This window comes from Urocitellus parryii, chromosome 1 (assembly GCF_045843805.1).
Source record: "Urocitellus parryii isolate mUroPar1 chromosome 1, mUroPar1.hap1, whole genome shotgun sequence".
In the NCBI taxonomy this organism is placed as follows: domain Eukaryota; kingdom Metazoa; phylum Chordata; class Mammalia; order Rodentia; family Sciuridae; genus Urocitellus; species Urocitellus parryii.
The window spans coordinates 224,972,358-224,995,940 of NC_135531.1; the positions used below are offsets into that span (position 1 = coordinate 224,972,358).

The window sequence follows — 23,583 nt, forward strand, 5'->3', positions numbered from 1 at the left end:
AGCACCAGCAGCAACTCAGCTAGACCTAAGCAATTTAGTAAGACCCTGACTTAAAAAAAAAAAAGGTAACTATGTGATTCCATTTATAATGCACATATTTGCCTATGAAAGGTCTGGAATGATGCACACAATGGCTTACCCGGAAGTGAGATTGTGGTGTACAGACAGGGTGAGGAATGGATTTGCACTTTTTCCTTTACTCATTTCTGAATTGTTTAGATTTGTCACTGAGTAAATTATAAATTCTTAAAAATTAATTAGAGCCAGGCCCAGCAGCTCGGGAGGCTGAGACAGGAGAATCCCGAGTTCGAAGCCAGCCTCGGCAATGGCGAGGCACTAAGCAACTCAGTGAGACCCTGTCTCTAAATAAAATTCAAATAAGGCTGGGGATGTGGTTCAGTGGTTGAGTGCCTCTGAATTCAATCCCCGGTACCCGCCCCAGCCAAAATTGGAAGACATCACACACACTGATAAAGAATCCTTATCAATCCTGACTGCGTTTTAAGTCCAGAATCTACTATATTCTCCATTTGACTGGTTCCATGGAGAGTTCAGTTCCTTCTGCAGACATTTCTTGGGTATCAGGTTCTGTAATGGGGACACAGGCTACCAAGATAAGTAACACTTGGTCTATGACAGAATAGACTCTACCCCAGAGCACAGGTAAGAGGAACAGTGAATTTGGAGGAAAAAAATAAAAGAAAGAAAAAAGGGAACCATCATCCATAAAGACACATCTTGACTCATAATTGGTCTTCTGTAGGCTTCGCAGTGTAACTCACATTTTAAAGCTGTCCTTGGGGAAAGAGAGGCCCTCCAAACATACTCACTGGGGTACCTAGAATAGCTTTTGCAGCGGCACACAGATCCTGTCTTGTAGGGAGTCTGAGTATTGTAAATTCTAGAAGAGCAAGGGGGAGTTGGTGACTTTGAGCAAATTTTACCTTTCAACTGAACCTAGGGAAATAATTTGCAATAGAGTGGCAGCCGTTGCAAAGTGCTATGCTGAACATAGATTGTGCTTTTTTAAAAATTTTCCACCCAACTTAACGTTTCCATGCATCAACATTTTGATGCTATAAATACTGGATGCCACGCTTACCTGACAGGTTTCTTCCATCCTACCTGGGAGCGGGTGCTCAGAGCCAGCGCGCGAGATGCGGCTGGAATCTGCCTCTTGCGGCCGGAGCGGGCTCCGCCGGCAGGGGGGTTCAGCTGCCCGCCGGGGTGCAGGAGACGCTCCGCTGCCACAGTTCCCGCAGTTAAAACCCCGCGCGCACGCGCACTCGCCCCGGGCGGCTCCCGCGCCTCGGGTCTTGGGCAGGGCTGCGACTGGACCGCGCCAGTGGGCGGGGCTGAGAAGAGTGCTCGGCCACGTGACCAGTGCCAACATGGCGGCGCCCAGCGGCGTCCACCTGCTAGTCGGCCTAGGTAAGCGCTCTGAGGACAACCCCGCAAGGGTTCGCACGGTCGCTCACTCACTGCGCACCGCGGTTCAAAGAGAAACCCGCCCGCGCTCAGACTTCTTGGCGCATTGGACACACGCAGGCTCATTCGATGACATACCCACACTGTGTAGGAACTCTTTCGTTCACTCCACCACTCGCCTGAACTTCTTGCGTGGTTCCTCTTGAGATTGTTACAGACCATTGTCTCAAGTTTTCCTCCCCCGCTTCGGTGTATCCTTAGTGTTGTAAACATTTATTCTGGTGCGGAGCCAGAATAACTCTGAAATGCACCTGGATACTCTTGCTTTCACGGGAGCTATTCGTTGACGTTTCTTTTGAGGAACATGCGAAATGTGATTATTCTTTTCCGATGATTTGAGAACAAATGATGTGGTTGTTATCCTGAATGAGTGTTGGGATCTTAGTTAGGAGTAGGAATAAAGGAAATCCGTTGGGTTTGATCTTGGTTCTGAATCTTTGTTGGAAAGAACTCGGAAATTGTTTCAAGGACAAGGAAACAGGAGAACTAACATTTTGAGGGGCTCCTTTAGTGTCAAGCACGTAGGAATAGTCTGTTGAGGTAAATATTATTTTCATAGTATTACCTACCATTTAAGAGCTTTTAAAGTATACTGTATTGGTATTGTGTTTAAGCACATTACATATACTAGCAACCTTTTAAAACCCAAAGAGTTAGGCATTATTCCATCTTTGCAGATGGGAAAAGTGAAGCTACAAAGGTTAATATAACTATGGTCACCTAGATGGTAAATTTGAACATGAAAATTTTATTTTAAAGGCGTATTCCTCTGTATTGCATCGCACGATTTTTTTTTTCATAGAAAACAGTATATAAAGTTCAGGTGAGACAGACAAGTAAAAATGTAAGAAGTAAAGAGGAACAGTAAGATTGATAAGCGGATAGACCTCAGTATTTCAGTGTCAGTGGAGATGAGTAAGGAGCTACAGAAGATTTGGTGAGAGATGTGTAAGGTAATGGAGGAAGGTAATGTACTGGTTGCTTGGAAGAATGGAGGTCAACGTAAGTGCAGCTGTGTGAAAAGAGAGCGAGTTTACATCTCTTAAGATCTAGGCTCCAGTCCAAACTCTACTAATTAAGTTACTTTTTTTTGGCAAGAAATAATGGCAATTAGACTTTGTGTTTGTGTGCTGCAGGTAATGGTGAAGAGGATCTAAGGAGATACTCAAGGTAGAAGAGTCTCCCAACCCCCACCCCCAACCATATATATGGGTGTACACACATATATTCATTTACATGTATTTAGTATTATATATTTAATCTCTTTGCGGATTGCAAAAATAACATGACGCTTTTCCTTCCTTCCTTTCCACCTAAGATTTTGACAAATGAAGGTTTAAACAATCTTGGGGAAGCTACTAATAGAAAGCCAGACCAAGTTATTGGTTCCTATAACCAGGCCCAACTATCCTATGGTGCTGCAACTGCCATGACAGGGATCTTGATTAGAAAAGGAAGGGAAAATGTGCCAGAAAGAGATTTTAGTGATGGGGAAAGGGCTCCCCTCTAAACTAATTTATAGCCTGTTTTAAATTGCAGACGGGTTTAACTGCAACCCCCAGAGTAGAAAATGAGGGGTAAATTCATAAAAAATTCTTCTCCCCATCTCTTCCCCCTCCTTATCCATCTACAATGATTCAAATTAATCTACCACAAATCTTTTTTTTTATTGGTTCATAATAGTTACACATAACATTAGGATTCATTTTGACATAATAAGTACATGAAATAAAAGTTGCTTCAATTCAATCCCCAGTACTTACTCTTACCTTCCCTCTCCTCCCTCCCCCATTTCCTTTCCTCTACTCTATTGATCTTCCTATTTATTTACAGTTTTTAATAGTAGTGGATATACATAGTAGTGGAATTCACTATAGTATCTTCATCTATGTACATTGGAAAGTTAGGTCAATTCATTCCACTGTTTTTCCCTTATCCCATCCTTCCTTGCTCTCCTTAATCCCTTTCTTCTACTCTCCTGATCCTTCTTTTATTTTGATGGAATTCTTCCCTCTATACCTGCTACCACTGTTTCCTCTCCCTCTCTCTCTCTCTTCCCTTAGACTAGCTTCCACATATCAGAGAAAACATTTCACCTTTAACCATGTATCTTTATATATCTAGATCAGTCTCTTGGAACCAAGCAAGAGGGAATAAGAGCCTTGTAGCCTAGGACTGAAATATTCCTAGGTATTAGCACTGGGAGGAAAACACAGAATTCCTATCCTGGGAACCTAAGAACTGTCTCCCAATTTAGTCTCTCATTCTCAACCCCCATTTTACTAGAATCTTGTTCTACTTCCTGAAGCTACTGCACAAGATCCTTTGCTCAGTGAGTTTGGGAAGGAATTGGGGAAAGCAAGTAAGGGAACATATTTTTTCTATTTTATTATTTTTGGAACTGCGGATTGAACTTAGGGGCACTTAACCACTGAGCCACATCCCCAGCCCTGTTTTATATTTTATTTAGAGACAGGGTCTCAGTGAGTTGCTTAGCACCCGGCTTTTGCTGAGGCTGGCTTTGAATGCGGGTCCTCCTGCCTCAGCCCCATCCCAGAGCCTCTTGGATTACAGGTGTGTGTCACCACACCCAGTAGGACATATTTTTTCTTCACACTCTTGTATGACTCATTCTCTCTGGATTGCCTTCAGTCTCTGATTTTCTGACTTTCATTGGCTCATCTGTCAGCTTTATCCTGTTATCTCCCCTGCTGGAATGCAAGCTTCTTGTAAGCAAGGATTTTTCCTTCTTTATCCTGCTGTCCTTCCACAGTCCACGTAGAGGTTGCTGAAGCCATTGAGGGGAGAGGGAAAAGACTTGGCCTGACCAGCAGAAAGGCCCAATTTGGTAGGTGTATGGAATAGGTTGGCCTTTCCAAAGGGAGGGCTACATGGCACAGTATATTGTGGTGCAAATTAGGCATACCTTTTAATACTCTACACCTAGTAATTTATCCTAATAAAACAATAGGATGAATGTGCAGTGTATGAACAAAACTGTAACTTTTGTGTGTGTGTGTGCTGGGACTCAATCCCTGGGCCTTGTGCATGCAAGGCAAGCACTTTACCAACTGAGCTATAACCCCAGCCAAAACTGTAACTTTATAATGATAATAATTGGGAAATATTGGACAGAATCTGAAATGTCCATTGGGAAGAAAATGACTATAGGAATTATAGTTCATCCATGCAATAGAGTGCTCAGCATCCATTTAAAAGATAAGGTAGATAGATGTACTGTATATTTATTGACACATATTGAAAATAAAAGGTAAGGTATAGAACAGTATATTTCACTAATGTAAAATTACATATCAATGCCAGGTGTGGTGGCACGTGCCTGTACTTGCAGCAACTAGGGAAGCTGAGGCCAGAAGATTGTAAGTTCAAAGCAGCCTCAGCAACTTAGCAAAACCCTGTCTCTAAATAAAAAATATAAAAAGGGTTGGGGATATGGCTCAGTGGTTAAAGTGCTGCTGGGTTCAATTCCTAGTATTAAAAAGACAAAACACCAGTTACATTTAATGTTTCTTTATGTGTATATATATGCATGAATCTGGAGGTGCTGGGGGTATAGCTCACCGGTAGAGCATTTGCCTAGCATGCCAATGGCCTGAGTTCAATCCCCAGTATTGCATATATGAGAGAGAAAGAGAGATAGAGTTAGAAATCTGGAGTGATATTCACCCAAATATCAAGAGCTGCCATTTCTAGATGATGGGGTTGTACTTATTTATATTTGATATGTATAAATTTTATACAGTGGGAAGATAGCATTCTCATTACAAAAAAGTAGTTTTCTTTCTAGGTACAGTGGTACATGCCTAATTCCAGTTACTCAGTAGGATGAGGCAGGAGGATTGCAAATCTGAGGCCAGTCTTGACAACTTAAGTTGATCGTGTCAAAATAAAAAATAATATTGAATGTGGGAATGGAACCAACATTCTTTTACTATGTATCTTTTACTATGCATATTCTCTGTAACAAAGCAAAATGTCTATGTAATAACATAGGAATAGAACATCTTTCAGATTCCCCCTGTTAAAGAATGGCGAATGACAAATTCAAATATACTCATGATTTAAAATACATATAATACTATTATTTTATTTACTTTTTTTCTTTTAACAAATATAAGGGCTGGGGTTGTAGCTCAGTGGTAGAGTACTTGCCTAGCACATGTGAGCACTGGGTTCAAATCTCAGCAACATATAAAAGTAAATAAATAAAATAAAGGAATTGTCCATCTACAACTTAAAAAAAATTTTAAAAAACAAGTATAAAAATATTTTAAGTGCTTTTTGTTCACTTAGGACCCTAAGACCGTTGATTCCCCCACTGACAATTACTTACCCAAGTGGTTTTTCAGAAAATTAGTGTTCAGGTAAGGGACAGGATTTAGTGCATGATGAATTAAGTACTGTAAACTTCTGTCAAGTGGCATGAGGTCCTTGTTTTTTCTGTAAGAAAATGTATGCTCAGTTTATTGTTTTGGTTTTGGCTTTTCAAACTGGAGATTGACCAGGGGCACTTTACCACTGAACTATATGCTTAGCCATTTTTATTTTTATTTTTAAAAATATTTTTAGTTGTAACAATCCCTTTATTTTATTTGTTTATTTTTATGTGGTGTCAGGGATTGAACCCAGTGCTTCACTCATGCTAGGCAAGTGCTCTACCACTGAGCCACAAGGCCAGCCTCAGCAACTTAGTAAGACCCTGTCTCAAAACTTAAAAAAAAAAAAAAAAAAAAAAGGACTGGGAAAATAGTTTGGTGGTAGTGCACCCAGGTTCAATCCTCAGTATCCCCCCCACTCCCAAAAAATTAGGATGCAGTTCATGGGTGCTTTGAAAAATGCTAATGTTAATAAGGAGCTTCCCATCACAGGAACTACATATAACTATATTCCTAATGATAACCAGAGAATGAAAATGGAGTTTTGCTTTATATTTTAGCAAATATATTCCAACTACAGTATATGACCCTAAAGTCATATATACTTGTATGCTTTTTTTCATCTGCTTGAAACAGCTTTCTATATAGCACAAATAGCTCCTGTCTCCCATTGAAATTGTGAGATTTATGTAGATTTTCAATGATGGATGTTATGCTGTTGTTTAAAAAAAGGATGATGTTGACCTCTGTTAGTTGATATGGATGATGTCCACAAATATATTATTTGAAATAATTAGAACAACTTAATATAATGCTATTTTGTAAAATCAGATGCAAATATTATGGTGTATGTGTATATGTGTCTAATGTGTATAATATGTGCACAGAGAGGAAGAGGAGAATGGCATACATGAATCCCAGTTTTTTTTTAGGGAGGGCACTCGACCACTGAGCTATATCCCCAGCCCTATTTTGTATTTTATTTAGAGACAAGGTCTCACTGAGTTGCCTAGAGCCTCGCCATTGCTGAGGCTGGCTTTGAACTTGAGATCCTCCTGTTTTAGCCTCCTGAGCCGCTGGGATTACAGGCATGCACCACCACACCTGGCCATTAGTCCCAGTTTTTATGAAATAAAATATTCACAAGTTTTTATGAAATGCCCACTTTCCCAAGCAGTGGAAATTTATGAAAATTCAGAGTGATTGTTGTATATCTTAGGGAATTTGGGCAAAGATGGAAGAAGTTTTATATGTATGCAGAGCTTCATTTTGAACATCTTGTTTTATAGTTAAAACAGCTCGTTCTTGTAAAAATTGGAATTTCTTTTCTTAGCCTTTGAATATGGAGTATTTCAAACATACACAATGCAATGACTGACCATATGTACCTCATCGAGTTACAAAATTCATCAACCGAGGGCTGGGGTTATGGCTCAGTGGTAGAGCGCTTGCCTAGCACATATGAGGCACTGGGTTCTATCCTCAGCATCACATAAAAATAAATAAATAAATAAATAAAGGTCTACTGACAACTAAAAAAATATTTTAAAAAATCATCAACCTCAGGCTGGGCATGTAGCTCAAACGGTAGCATGCTCGCCTGGCATGCGCGGGATGCTGGGTTCAGCACCACATAAAAAAATAAAATAAAATAAAATAAAGATGTTGTGTCCACTGAAAACTAAAAAATAAATATTAAAAAATTCTCTTGTCTCTAAAAAAAATCATCAAACTACTTTCATACTTGTTTCATTTATGCCCCCAAACACTTGGCTGGATTATTCTTTGCTTTATTTTATTATTATTTTAATTTTATTTTTTGAGATAGAGTCTCACTATATTGGCCAGGCTGTCCTACAATTCAAAATCCATATGCCACAGCCTCCCAAGTAGCTGGGATTATGGGCATGTACCACCATGCCTGGCAAAGCTGGATCCTTTTGAAGTATATCTCAGATAGCATATCACTTCATCTGTAAATTTTTGTCATGTATCGATAAAAGATGAAGAGCTAAGAGGATGAACATTTTCAACCTATGTATATAATATTTATCATTTCTAGAATTTCCATTTGCCTCTTTTAAAGAAAAAATTTCCATTTCTCTTGTTGAGAGATTTCCCACATGTTCACTTATTATATCCATCCATCTTTTCCTTTAACTACATATATATATATTTTGAGGCAGGATCTTGCTATATTGCCCATGCTGGTCTTGAACTGATGATCCTCCTGCTTCAGCCTCCCCAGTAGCTGAGATTACAGGTGTGTGCCACCCTGACTGGGTGAAACTTATTTCTTGAAGTAACTGTTTAGTCGGTTTGCAGTATGGAGCTTTTCATTTCCTTGTTTTTTTCTGATTGTATGATATTCCACTGGGGTAGTTTAAGATGTTCCTCTGTAAACTGAAAGTTAGATTCACGCCTGACTTGATTCAGGTGAGACTTTTTCTTTTTAAATAACAGTACTTCATAGATAGTTATTGGGTTTGTGTGTGTGTGTTTTGTTTTGTGACATTAGTGGCCATTGGTGATCATTATCTAACTCTCTTGACTTGTTAGAAGTTTGTAAAATGATAATATTCTAATTTAGTTATTCTTGTTTCATTCATCAGGAAGTATCTACAAAGAGAATCCTTCTGATCCAGTATTTGTTTATCCTAATAGATCCTTCCTGGCAAGGAATGTTAAATACTTGTTTTGGTCTTTTTACTTAACCAATTTAAAAAATAACAAGTTTATCCTCAAAACGTGACCAATGAATTATTTTTTAGAATTATCATGTGGATTAATTTTTATTGGGCATCAACTTCTTTAATTTTCAGAAAGTGTATGAAAGTATCATGGAGTGTTAAAATGAAATCCTGAGGCAGAATTTCCAGATTCAGAATAGAAGAGCAAAAGCTATTGACAGGAGTAGTGTTTTCAAAAAATGGAATTTAAGTTGGGCATGGGGTGGATGCCTGTAATTCCATCAGTTTAGGAGGCTGAGACAGGAGAATTACAATTTCAAAGCCAACACCAGCAATTTAGCAAGGCTTTAAGCAACTTAGTGAGACCCTGTCTCAAAATTAAAAATAAAGAGCTGGGATTACAGGTGTAATTGGGAGGCTGAGGCAGGGGGATCTCAAGTTCAAAGCCATCCTCAGCAATGGAGAAGCACAACTCAGTGAGACCCTGACTCTAAATAAAATACAAAATAGGGCTGGGGATGTGGCTCAGTGGTTGAGTATCCCTGAGTTCAGTCCCCAGTACCAAAAAATAAATAAATAAATAAAAAGGGCTGGAGATATGGTTCAGTGGTACGTGCCCTGGTTTAATCCCTGGTACAAAAAACCAAAAGTGGAACTTAAGGAAATGTTACTATAATTTAATATTATAATAGTGGAAGATTATAGGATAAGAGGATTGAATATCCTCCAAAGTTTGTTACAAGTTGGGTCTCAGAGTATTAGGCATTCACATCATAAGAGGATGCTCATTTCTGCATATAGTGAAATGTCAGATCTTGTGCTTAGAATAAATATATCTGTGCTCAGTATCCATAGGGTGATCGTATACACCATGAAAGGACAATTGGGTAAATATAGTTTGCATCCTGTTTCTACAACTGTTTATCTTATGAATAAAAAATAACTTAAGTTTCTACTCCGATTTATCTAAAACTGCTTTAAAAAATAGAATATTTTTTTTTGGCAGGGGTTGGGGAGACTGGGCTTTGAACTCAGGGGCACTTGACCACTGAGCCACATCCCCAGTCCTATTTTATATTTTGTTTAGAGACAGGGTCTCACTCAACTAACTGCTCGGTGCCTCTCCGTTTCTGGGGCTGGCTTTGAACTTGTGATCCCCCTGCCTCAGCCTCCCAAGTGGCTGGGATTACAGGTGTGTGCCACCACGCCCAGCTCTTTATTTTTAATTTTGAGACAGGGTCTCATTAAGTTGCTTAAGGCCTTGCTAACTTGCTGAGACTGGCTTTGAACTTTCAATCCTCCTGACTCAGCCTCCCAAGGCGCTGGGATTACAGGTGTGCCCCACCACACCCAGTCTAATTTTTAAAAATTTTAAGTGAGAACCTATGCACAAAAAATGTTCATTTACACTTGCCTGTAAACTTGGGAGGCTAAGGCAGGAGGGTTGCAGAAAGAAACAAAAAAATGTCCCTTTTTCCTTTTAGCAAAAGTACCTTTTTTTTTCCTTCTTTGTACTGATGTTTGAACCCAGAGGTGCTTTACCACTGAGCTACATCCCCATCCCTTTTTAAATTTTGAGACAAGGACTCAATTGCTGAGGCTAGCTTTGAATTTGTGATCCTTCTGTGTCCCCCTTCCAAGTGTCTGAGCCCAGCCAGATGTGCCTCTTATGGTGCTCTTGGGCTGGGACATAGAGCACTTATTGGTGGGATAAGTATGGAAGAATCTTGATACTCTTACGCTGTTTCCTGAATGCAACGGGAAGTAAACTCCCCCAATATATGCAAATTTTGTGTATTTCTGAAGAAAAATATGTATACCTTTCATTAATTTCTCAAAATAAAATGTATTTTGAGGGGAAAAATACATTTCCCTTAGCAAACCAAAACTCTTTGATATTCCTTCCATTAAGTGATAAGGTCTATGTCCCTGTCCTGAAACAGATTGCCTTGGGACAGCTTTCACTAATAGAGTATGAGGGAAGTGATGCTTTGTCATTTGGGAAGCTCTGATAAAAGGGGATATAACCTCTGCCCTGTTCACTGGAACCCTCATGCTCAGAGCATGAACTACTTTGTGAGAAACCCAGCTATCCTGCAGCTGCCATGCTGTGAGAAAACCACTCCATCTGGAGTGGCATCAGTCAGGAGTCCTAGCTTGAGTCGTCCCTTTCCAGGCACCAGACATGTGAATGAAGAGGGTTCCAGCTCCTAGCCATTGAGTCACCTCTAGACTTCAAGTCTTCTTAGTAGAAAGCCTGGGACATCAGACAGCCTCAGATATTGATTTATGAATCCCTGACCCTTGTAGTTCACAAGCATATTAAAAAAGTTTTTTTTTTTAATGCTGATAAATTTTGGGATTTTTTTATGCAGCAGCAGTGACTGGAACAATATGTTTATCTATAGCCAGCTGCAACTATTTTTTTTTTCCAGTGGGAAACCTACAGAAGCACTTTTAGGGAATACCTAATAGGCCCCAAACTTGGGGTTACCACTTAAGATGAAATATGGCTTCTTAATAGGTATTAATCATTTATACATAGACTAAATGAAAAGTCAGGAGTCTTTTTTTTCCTCCCTTTTTGGTACCAGGGATTGAACCCAGGGGTGCTTAACCACTAAGCTACATCCCTAGCCCTTTTATTTATTTATTTCTAAATTTTTTTGGGGGGTGTACCAGGGATTGAACTCAGGAGCACTCAGCCACTAAGCCACATTCCCAGCCCTATTTTGTATTTTATTTAGAGACAGGGTCTCACTGAGTTGCTTAGCATCTTGCTTTTTCTAAGGCTGGCACTGAACTCGTGATCCTCCTGTCTCAGCCTCCCAAACTACTGGGATTATAGGTGTGCACCACTGCACCCAGCTTATTTTTTAATATATGTATATTTTTTAGTTGTAGGTGGACACATACTTCTATTTCCCTTTAATTGGTACTGGGGATCAAACCCAGTGCCTTACATATGCCAGGTAAGCGCTCTACTACTGAGCCACAACCCCAACTCTTATTTTTTATTTTGAGACAGGGCCTTGCTAAGTTGCTGAGGCTGGCTGGGTTACATGTATGTGCCACTGTACCCAGCTAAAGTCAGGAGTTATTTTTCTCATAAGTTGATACTGCTTTGTATTATAGGTGACATGTCACCTTTTTTTTTACCAGATTTCCAGAGGAACTGAGCTAGAAAGTTAACCCAGGGCCAAATTTTCCCACAGAGAAGCCTCCGTTGAGAAAAACAACATAGCAATGTTCTTATTAGACATAATAGACATTAGGTTAACTTCTAAGAAGTTGTTCATTGACTTTTTCTATATCTAGACCTAATACCACCTTGATGATCTCATTATTCCCATGACCCTAAATAATATCCATCAATCTATTTATGTTCCCAACTGAGTTCTTACTTCTATATTTCAGACTCACACATCCAACTGCCTACCTTTTCACTCAGATGTCTTAATAAATAGGTATTTCAGAATCAACATGTCCAGAACTCCAAAACTGGATTTCTGACTCTTTTCCTAAATTTGCTCCACTCATACTTCCCTACTTTAGTTGATGGTAATCTTTTAAAAATAGCTTTATTAAGATAGAATCCACATATAATACAATTCGCCCAATTAAAGTTGTACAATCTAATGGTTTTTAAACATTAATTTTGTTTTGTCAGCTTCTTAGACCATAAACCTTTAAATCACCCTCAGTTCCTTTAAAAAGTCCTATTGGATATACCTTTAAGATATATCCATAGGGGCTGTGGCTGTGGCTGTAGACTGCTTGCCTAGCACATGTGAGGTGCTGGGTTCAATTCTCAGCACCATATATAAATAAATAAAATAAAGGTATTGTGTCCAACTACAACTAAAAAAAAATTTTAAAAAAAGATATACCCAGAACCAAACTTTTTTTTTTTCATCTCTATTGTTTACTACCTGATTTGAACTAATATTATATGTAGCCTGGATTATTGCAGTGACTTATTACTGATCTCCCAGCTTCTATCATTGTCTTCTGTAACTCAGTTCTAAACATAGCAGCCTGACTGATCTTTTAAAAATATAAGTGAGGTTATTCTTTTGCTTGAAATCTATTTCCCTCAAAGTAAAAGCTAAATTCCATTATGATGTTCTATAAAATCCTCCTCATAGCACTTAAAACTTTTTAATACACAATATGATTTACTTATTTGTCATGTTTATTGTTTATTGCTAGTCTCCACCATTATAAGTTCTACACAAGGAGGCTGGGGATGTGGCTCAAGCGGTAGTGCGCTCGCCTGGCATGCCTGCGGCCCGGGTTCGATCCTCAGCACCACATACAAACAAAGATGTTGTGTCCGCGGAGAACTAAAAAATTAATATTAAAAATATTCTCTCTCTCTCTCTCTCTCTCTCTCTCTCTCTCTCTCTCTCCTCTCTCACTCTCTCTTTAAAAAAAAAAAGTTCTACACAAGGAATTTTTATTTCTTTTGTTCCCCGATTTATGTTAAGCACCTAGAATAATACCTGATACATCAAACTTTAATTTACTAATTTTTTGAATGAATGAAAAATGACTAGTTAAATGGTGATACAGTAAAGTTGATAATGAATCAAATAATGTGTTGAAATACATAAAGCAAGAGCTGTTAGAAATAAAAGGAATAATGAATAAATCACAGTCATAGTGGAAAACTTTAGCACACCTCTAAGATTTTGGCAAGTAGACATAATAAGGTTATTGAAGCTCACACTGTTATAATTAGCTGGGTGTGGTTGTACACACTGTTTTTTTTTTGTTTGTTTGTTTGTATGTGGTGCTGGGGATCGAACCCGGGCCACACGCATGCCAGGCGAGCGCGCTACCGCTTGAGCCACATCCCCAGCCCTGTACACACTGTTAATCCCATTGACTCAGGAGGTTGAGGCCAGAAGATTGCAAATTCAAGGCCAGCCTCAGCAATTTAGGAGACTGTCTCAAAATTTAAAAAAAGGGGGGGGGGGCAGGGACATGATTCCGTGGTAGAGCAACTTTGGCTTCAGTCCACAGTTCCAAAAAGAAAAATAAAAGAAAGGAACCAGTTGAGTGTTGCTGGGTTCAATGTCCAATATTACAAATAAATAAATAAATGAAAAAGAAAAAAAAGGTTATAATTAGTAAGATTGATTTAATACTAAATGTGATACTTTGGATTAAAGTTTCTTTTTGTCTTTTTGTTTATTTTTTTACAAAATACATGAAATAGGACAAAACTTCACTAGAAGCCTAATCGTTCTAGAAAAAAATGGTAATCTGCCAGACATGTTGGTGCATGCCTGTAATCCCAGTGGCTCGGGAAGCTGAGGCAGGAGGATCTTGAGATTAAAGCCAGCCTCAGCAGTTTAGCAAGGCCCTGTGCAATTTAGTGAGACTTTGTCTCAAAATAAAATACAAAAAAAAAGGGCTGGGGATGTGGCTTAGTAGTTAAGCACCCCTAGTTTCAATCCCTAGTACCTAGCAAAAAAAAAAAAAAAAAAATTGTAAACTATATTCTTTCATCACAAAGCAGTAATACACAAATTAATGGGAAGAGAGAAAGGATTTGGCCCAAGCGTTGTAAAAACACAAAAGGAATCTAGGTGAGGGATGTGCTGTTAACATTGTCCTGGACCTGGAATACATGGTTCTTGTCTTCCATGAACCCACAGTGCTTGAGGGAGATCAGCCATGTATCTGTTATTGCAACAGAGTAAAATTAAGATGTAAGCAAACAGTGCAATGGGATCATCCAATAGAGATTGAGGAGTCGGCTTCAGAGAGTGGGTGGCAACTGGCTCCATCTGAGCCCTTCGATGCAAGGAGGAATTTGGTCAAGTGAAGATGTCAAGAGACAGCCTCTTGTCCAAAGGTAGAGAGAGGTGTGAGAATTTCAGTAGCCTGGGATCTTGTTGGTTGAACATGGCTGGCAGGCCCAATGACAGCTAGGAAGCAGCCAGAGGGGATGTTGAGGTAGCTACTTTGAGCATTAGACATACAGGATTTGGGGGCCACCTAAGTGGGCAACTGAGTCATGTGTGTGAGAAGGGAAGAAGATAGGCAGACTCCTGTTCTCCCCATGCAAATAGTTTTGCAGGTGGGAGAGGGGACAAAAAATTAAAGAAGACCCTTGTTCCCAATGACTTCTATTTTTTTTTCTGTACATTTTCCCAGAGATGATAGATGAAACGATGAATTAGGGGATTAGAAACTAATAAAGGATAAGTAGAATTACCCTATAGAATTGAGACCCAGCTGAAATTACAGTATAATTTGTAGTGGTCCCATTCATTAACACTGATTTTCTCCAAATGTGTATCACCCTGTGTATGCAAAATAGTTGAGATAGAAGAGCTGGATTGAGGGCTGGGGATGTGGCTCAAGCGGTAGCGCGCTCGTCTGGCATGCGTGCGGCCCGGGTTCGATCCTCAGCACCACATACCAACAAAGATGTTGTGTCTGCCAAGAACTAAAAAATAAAATATTAAAAATTCAAAAAAAAAAAAAAGAAGAGCTGGATTGACTGGAATTTTCCAGGTGGAAGCTCTAGAAGGATAGGGAGTAAGAAAGGCAGGTCTTTGATAAGAGGATTGAACTAATGAATCACAGTGTCTAGCTTAGGCTAGAAGTTTCATATAAGAATAGGGAATCATCTATTTGTTGTATCTGTACCCATTATTAAAATGAATAACTTGGGAAAAGAAAAAGAGAAGAATCTGATAGTTTGGAGAAAACATGAATTGTCCAAAGGTGAGAACTCCTAGCAAGACCAAAGAACAGGTATAGTGAGAATGCAAGTAACTTTTGAACTGCTGTAACAGTTTTTAGTTTAATTGAAGAAATAAGCTTTATACATATAACAATGCAGAACAATATAATGTTGCTTTGAGAATAAGAGGAAGGAGAGAGAATTTGAGGCTTGAGTGGTCAATTCACAGAAGAAATGAGAATTGAACTAGGCCTTGAATGATGAGTAAGATAGTCAGCAGAGGGACTGAGGAGAACGTTCCAAGGGAATAAAGCAGGGCCATGGTAAGCTAACCATGTGGATACAGAAAGTCACATATTTAGAGGGTTCTGAAGTGGAGGATTTGGCTGGAGCTGAGAGCTTGTGTGAGGGATTTCTAGGAGATGAGGCTTATTTAGGATCAAGTCATAGAGAACCCTGAAGGCCAGTTTAGTGTTTTACCTTAAAGGCAGAGGAGAGCACTGAGATTTTTAAAAAGTATGTTGGTGTCTCCATTTTAATCTTTTCCTGCTGTGTTCTGAATACATTTGAGAAAAAAAAGCCATGACAGATTGTTAGAAGTTAGTGGCAGAGGGTGCTGGGGATGTGGCTCAAGTGGTAGCGCCCTCACCTAGAATGCATGAGGCACTGGGTTCGATTCTCAGCACCACGTAAAAATAAAATAGAGATATTGTGTCCACCGAAAACTAAAAAGTAAATACTTAAAAAAAAAAAAAAGGAGATAGTGGCAGAAACCAAATGATAAGGTCCTGAACCAGTGTAGTGACTACAGTAGAAAGGGAGAGTGGATGCCAGAGAAGTGGGACAAAGCAGAGATCATCAGGGCATGTGGCTTGCTAGAAAGGGGACCTGAGGAAGCAGAGAAGCCATCGAGGCAGGAAGAAAGGAGTTTCTAGAAATGGAGAGATTAGTCAGGAAAAGATTTCTCAGAAAGAAGTTTTGAGGTGATTAAATGAAGGTAGTGAATTTGGCCACTAGAAGACTACAGTGACCTGAGGTGAAAATTAGCAGAAGGCACTTGGAGTTGATTGTAAAGAAACGGGGAGGTTTTGTTTTGTTTTGTTGTTTGTTTGAGTTTGTTTTATTTGTTTTGGTTCCTTTAAAAAAGAAAACTTCCTAGAGATATAATCCTTAGATATATAATTCAAATCTATTTAAAGTGTATAAGTCAGTGGTTTTTAGTATATTCAGTATATAGAGTATACTTAGTATATTTAGTATATAGAGTTGTGCAGCCATCCCCATAATCAATTTTACATTTTCATCACCCCGAAAAGAAACCTGTTTACATTAATAGTCACTCTTTAATTGTCCTGATACCTCCAGTCCTAAGCAACCACTAACCTTCTTTCTGTCTCTGTGGATTTGCCTTTCTGAACATTTCATATAAATGGAATTTACATACAATCTGTGGCCTTTTGTTACTGTCCTCTTTCACTTAGCATAATGTTCTTAAGGGTCATCCCTATTTGTATTAATCAGTAATTTATTCATTTATACTGAGTAATATTTGTATGTATATATATGTATGTACATATATATGTACACACATGATATGTATATACATATACACACATAATATATATACATACATATATAGAGAGAGTGAGCAAGCACTCTTACAAATAATACTGCTACAAACATTTACATATAAATTTTTGTTTATGGGCTGGGGATGTGGTAGCGTGCTGGCCTGGCATGCGTGCGGCCTGGGTTCGATCCTCAGCACCACATACAAACAAAGATGTTGTGTCCGCTGAAAACTAAAAAATAAATATAATAAATAAATAAATAAATTTTTGTTTGGGCATATGTTGTATTTTTGAAATGGAGGCCCTAGACATATTTAGAAGCAGGAGAAGGGAAAAAAAACTGGTAAGGAAGCAGGGCCACTGGAAACCCTGGTGATCAGGAGAGAGCAGACCTAAAAAAGATGGAAGAAACAGGAGAAGGGGGGATCCCTAAGATTGGGAGGAGCTCCTCTGAGACAGGAACAAAGGAAAAATGGGAATTTCTTTTTCTGGGGGTGAAACTATTTTTAAATATATTTTCTAATTATAAAAAGTAATCTGAGAGGCTGGGGGTGTGGCTCTGTGGTGAAGGACTTGCCTACCATACATAAGGCCCTGGTTTTTCTCCCTAGCCATATATTTAAAAATTAATAGGCAGAAGGCTATAAACAGTGACTAAGAATGTGGGTTCTCAAGTCTGCTGGGGTCTGAATCATGATACTGCAGATTACTAGTTGTGGAACCGTGGACTCATTAGCTAATCTCTCTAAGCTTTAGTTTCTTTATTTGTAAAATAGGGATGAGAGAGTAGCTACTAACAGGATTAAAAGAAATAATGTATGTAGAGCTGTATTAATTATCTATCACTGTGCAACTATTACCCCAAAATGACGAACATTGTGTCAGTTTCTGCGGACCAGGAATCTGGGAGTGGCTTAACTGATGCCTGTAGCCCAGGGCTCTCATGACATTGCATTGAGCTGTTGACTGGAGACTAGTTTCTTGCCCTCTATGCCTCTCATAGGACTTCTAACTTGGAACAAGTGATCCAAGAGAGAGAACCAGAGTGGCTGCAATAGAAGCCACAATATTCTCTAACTGAACTTCAGAAGTGACTTCTTATCACTTCTATCATATGCTATTGATCACATAGTACAGTGGGGCAGAGGACTGGATCAGGGTATGAATTCCAGGAGGCTGGGATTGGTCTTAGCGGCTGGCTGGTACAGCATTACTTGGCACAGGGCATGACACAAAGTAGCAGTATTAAGATGTTATAGAAATGTATTAAGACAGTGACTATCACCCATGTCCCATCATTTAGAAAGAGCAGGCATTTCTTTTTTTTCTTTTTAGTTGTAGATAGACACAGTATCTTTATTTTTATTTATTTATTTTCATGTGGTGCTGAGGCTCGAACCCAGTGCCTCACACGTGCTAGGCAAGTGCCCTACTACTGAGCCACAACCCCAGCCCCAAGAGTAGGCATTTCTAAAGTGTCTTCCCCTGCTAAGAAGGGCTACTAGTAATGTGGCTATGATTTTTTGAAAAATTCTGCCTTATCCACAAAAGAAAATTGATTAATTACTGAAATATTATTTTAGGGAAATTAACTTTTTATCTCTTTTACCTCTCACATGTAGTCTGTGTATCACACCATTGTTTTTCCTTCAATTAGCCTGTGATAATTCTGTATTTGTGCCTTCGCACACCCTGTCTCTGTAATCATTAAGATTAGGATTTTCCTAAGATCAAGCAAAAATAGGTCAGCAGTAAAAAGAACACCCTGGCTGTGTTCTCTGCAAACCAGATGATGCTGCAGAATACCGGCCCCTCCAAGAACTGATAGTTCAGAAGACAACTCCTCTCTGTCATCTTCCACCAGTGCCCCCCTACTTTATGCTCTATGCATAGCAGCTGTTCAGGGCACTGCGGAGCACAGGGGCGCTTCAGAGAATTGAGTAAGCGACAGTCAGAGAAGGCTGTTCGGGGCCAGAGAGCAGGAGGCAGGACAGACGGCGAAATAGCAGTAGGATGGCTTTATCACAGATGAAGGGAGAGGAGGATTACCAGTTAACTAGGCTAAAAAAAGAAAAAGAAAACCCTCGAACATCTCTATCACCAGTCACTTTTCAATGGAGCCTTCTAACTTGGGGGACAAGGAGAATAGCTGCCAAGGAGTCTTAAAAACTTGGCTTGGGTGGTTAGTATTCTGTGGTAGCTTCTTTTATAAGGGTCAGATTAATTTTCTAATGCTGTTTTCTACTTTAATGTTATTGCTTTAATCATTATAATACCACCAATTCCTTCAGGCAATAGGAAGCTATTGAAGATTTAATGAGATTCATATTGCTTATGCTTAAATGTTGATGACTTCCTGAATGCATATTAATCATTCCTGACCTTGATCTTAAATTCCTTCCCACTACAGATTCTCATCAAGCATACCTACTAGATCCCTCCTTGTTCACTAAATACCTGGTTCATTTCCAAAAGTACATAAAAGAACATTAAGTCAAATATTCAGTGTGTGTCATATTTTCAGTACCCTTGTCTGATTTGTCTTCCAATTCTTACTACAACTGTAAATCAGGAAAATTTAGGAGGAGAAAAATCAGTTACAGGGGATTTAGCGTTGTTTAAAAGACTGTATGTTCAGTGCAGCAGACCTTGAACATGCCCTAATTGGTTGTCTAGGTCAGTATGTCCAACTGGCAACTCTCAGAGCCCATCCAGGCCACAGAGCATTTCCGGGTGGCCTGTGTGCATGCTCCGGCTGTCAGAGCAGCAGGACTCAGCCTCTGGCCGCTGCTCTGCTGACCTATCCTTTAGTTTAGGCCCACCCCCTCCTGCCACAGAGGCCTGGGAAACCTGGGCTGGCCACCTGGTCTCCTCATGTCCAGCATCTATGCATCTGTCTCAATTGTGCCCTCAGCCACCTTGACAGATTTCCTGATCAACAGTCCTTCCCCGAATTAGGACCTGGAACAGGAGTTGGAGAATATGAGATGATAGATCTCAGGACTCCGAGGGAAGATGAAAGTGCGGGAGAGGCAGACAGAAAGGATCACATCATTCAAAGAGAAGAAAAAAATATGTAAGAACTTGAGGATAAGGAGTTATGACAAGGAGAATGGATGTGTGTTGGGTACATTGGCGCATGCCTGTAATCCCACTGACTCCAGAGACTAAGGCAAGAGGATCACAAGTTCTAGGCCAACCCCAGCAACTTAGACCCTGTCTCTAAAGAAAAATTTAAAAGGCTACAGATGTAGCTTAGTGGTAAAGCACCCCTAAGTTTAGTCCCCAGCACAAAACAAAACAAAAGCAAAACATAAAACAACAACAAAGGCAAAAACCTCGAGGAGATAGGATGTGAGGGGGAAGGAAGTAAAGAGGTGAAGGAGCTTGTGTGTGGTGATGCTAGTCAGGGAGATGAGGAACAAAAGAGGCAAATTGTATGGGAAAGAGGCCACATGTGTGAGAATGAGAGAACTGTGGAGAGAGCAAAGCAACTGCTCTTCCTGGCATAACTTGACTACGTACCCCATGAGGAGACATGGTCTGACAGAGTATTTTTTTCTGATTTGCAAATATATTTACAACAACAACAAAAAATTACTAAAAGGTAAACCACAAGGCTGGGGGTATAACTCAGTGGTAAAAGTACTTGCCCAGCATGCCTGAAACACTGGGATTGATCCCTAGCACCACAAAATATAAATAAGTAAATAAATTCTAAAAAGTTAAGCCACAAATAGATGTGTATTTAGCATATTATATTACACTGGGATTTATTTTATGATATCCCAAATATATAACATTTGATTCTGAAGCTCAGCTTATTTGCTGGCATATCGATTGTTTTAAATATGGTCTGTCCCAATCAAGAAGTTTGATAGTATTGTTTATTATCACTATAGATCATCAAAAATATGCCACATATATTTTAAATGCTATAATATCGGCACCCAGTTTGTCAACTTTTTAAGGTAGATATTTTTCTGTTCATATCATTTACCTAAATAAATGAGAAGATATCTATTTTTGCAAAGTATATTTTTCATATTTAATGATCAAAGTTAAAAAAATTTTAAAAAATGACCACCAAATTTCCAAAAATTTATGATTGTTGTTGTTATTATTTGTAGTGCTGGGGACTGAGCTCAAGGCATCCTATATGCTAGGCAAGCACCCTACCACTGCACTCTATACCCCCACCCATAGCTCACCTATTTATTTCCACTTCTATTTGAAAAATAATCAGACGCTGGCAAAAATTTAGGCTCAAGGATCTTTATTACCAGGTTGCAGACAACTGGAAATAACTCACATGTCCAGAGAAATAGAGGAATGATTAAGTAAATTATGAAACATCCATAAGATGAGAAGTTTTATACATTCATTAAATATATAATTACTTCCTCCAACAATTTTTTAAGAAATTCTTTTTTAAAAAATATTTTTTAGGGGCTGGGGATGTGGCTCAAGTGGTAGCGCGCTCGCCTGGTATGCGTGCGACCCGGGTTCGATCCTCAGCACCACATACCAACAAAGATGTTGTGTCCGCCGAGAACTGAAAAATAAATATTAAAAATTCTCTCTCTCTCTCTCTCTCCCTCTCTCTCCCCTCTCTCACTCTCTCTTTAAAAAAAAAAAAAAAAATATTTTTTAGTTGTTGATGGGCCTTTATTTTATTTATTAATATGTGGGGCTGAGAATCAAACCCAGTGCCTCACACATGCTAGGCAAGCGCTCTACCACTGAGCTACAACCCCAGCCCCAATAACTACTATTTCCAGCTTTCTCACATTGCACTCAAGTGGCCCTTTAAAAAGTACATTGGGCCACAGTGGTGCACACCTGTAATCCCAGCCACTCGAGGCTGAGACAGGAAGATCACAAGTTAAAGGCCAGCATGGGCCACTTAGTGAGATCCTGTCTCAAAATTAAAAAGGACTGGGAATAGAGTTCAGTGATAAAGCACTTGGCTAGCACAAGGCCCTGAGTTCAGCACCCTCCCTACAAACAAGATATATTAGGACATTTTGCTCCCCCTTAAAATCTTTTCTTGGCTTCTCATTGTACTCACCATGAAAACCCTGACCTTCAAGGCCCACTGATCTCACTACCCACAACTCTCCAGTCCCTCCAATTCCTATCTCCTGACTTCTTTTCAGGACTCTTTCTCTATACTCTTTCCTCCTAGGTATCTTTGCATATGTTGTTCCCCAGCTTGGACATCTGCTTAATTCCTGCTTGTTCTTGAGATCTTAACTTCATTGTCACTTTATCAGAACAATTTCCTGCCATGCATAGTGGCACACACCTATAATCCCAGCAATTGAGGCAGGAGGATTGAAAGTCAGTATTTTAGTAGCCCTAAACAATTTAATGAGACCCTGTCTCATAATAAAAAAAAATAAAAAAGGGCTGATGATGTAGCTTAGTGGCCAAGCATCCCTGGGTTCAGTTCCTGATAACAAACAAACAACAAAAAAAAAAAAAAAAAAAAAAAGAAGAAGAAGAAGAAAAGAGAAATGAACATTTCTTCCTGATCCTCTGTACTCCAAGGAGAGGTCCCAGATATTTTCTTATGCGGTCTGATTCTCCTTCATAACACATATCATATTTTTAAATCATATGTTCATTATGTGTGGTTCATTTAATGCCCATTTCCCCTCTGGATTTGGTCTTTTTCTCTACTTTCTAGGAGAGTTCAAATTTATGCATCACCCCTTCATTTGAGGTTTTAATTTCTTTTACCATATTTTAAGCCACAAGAGTCTGTCTTGTTCCCTGAAAGTTTTTATTAAAATGAGTATACTGTTCTTGTTTTGTGGTTGCAAAATCTTTCTTGAGTGTATTATAAATAATTTTCTAGGAATTTTCTTCTCTATATAGTCTGTTTCTTCTGAGCTTTTTCTTTTTTGTCTTGTTCGGTATTTTGTATTAGTGGTTCTTAAATATTTGGGAATCTGTCATTGTCTGCTCTCTGTCAGAGTGAGCAATTTAAAAATCTGAGTGGACTCATGAAAGTCAAGCCTGAGGAACTGTCACATGATTATGGAAGACTAAGAGAACTTTATAACCAATTTCACTGTGGAATTCTGCATTGGATCCTGGAACAGAAAAAGGGCTTTCATAGAAAAACTGGTGAAATTCACCTGAAAGATGAAGGCTGGCTGCCAATGTTCTAGAAACTAAGTGAGAGGGCTAGCAGGTGGGGGTGTGTCTTAGCGCCTAAGTCTACAGTTTTCACTTAATCCTATAGTGACCCACACTTAACTTTTCCTGGTGTTCTCTAATCAGGGATCTCTGTTTTTCTCTCTCCTGAGACTAATTCTCTAGTGTTTTGCCAAAATGGTAGAGGGACAGTCCTTCCACATGGTAGAATACGAGATCTGGGGACTCATCTGTGTCTTTAACAGATTTCTATCCACTTTATTTATTTTAGTTCCACTTAATCTTTTTATCTAGAAATCCTGGTGCCTCTTGTTGACACCTGGGAATTCTTGTGTCTCTCCACTGTGTGAACAGAATTCTGTTTTCTTGGTTCTGTCAAGTCATTTACCTCCTTTCATCTGTTTTCAGTTCCTGATTTTCCCCATATTTTTAATTGGTGAATCGTAATTATACATAATAGTGGGATTCATTGTTACATATTCATACACATATATAATATAACAATATAATTTGGTCAATATTATTCCCTAGTATTTCCTTAATTTTTTTAACCTGTTTTCTCTCCTGTT

The 23,583-nt window shown here is 39.1% G+C and overlaps 1 protein-coding gene across 3 annotated transcripts in view; it reads left to right on the plus strand.

Annotated features, from left to right (window-relative positions):
• Nucleotides 1-1,373: 1,373 nt before the first annotated feature.
• The window catches only part of Metap1d (methionyl aminopeptidase type 1D, mitochondrial), an 81,553-nt gene continuing 59,343 nt past the window's right edge, over nucleotides 1,374-23,583 (plus strand). For all 3 annotated transcript variants that reach the window (XM_026389592.2, XM_026389593.1, XM_077798799.1), the window contains exon 1: nucleotides 1,374-1,431. In XM_026389592.2, coding sequence (XP_026245377.2) covers nucleotides 1,392-1,431 — 40 coding nt within the window. In that variant the 5' untranslated portion in view covers nucleotides 1,374-1,391. The remainder of the gene's footprint in view (nucleotides 1,432-23,583) is intronic.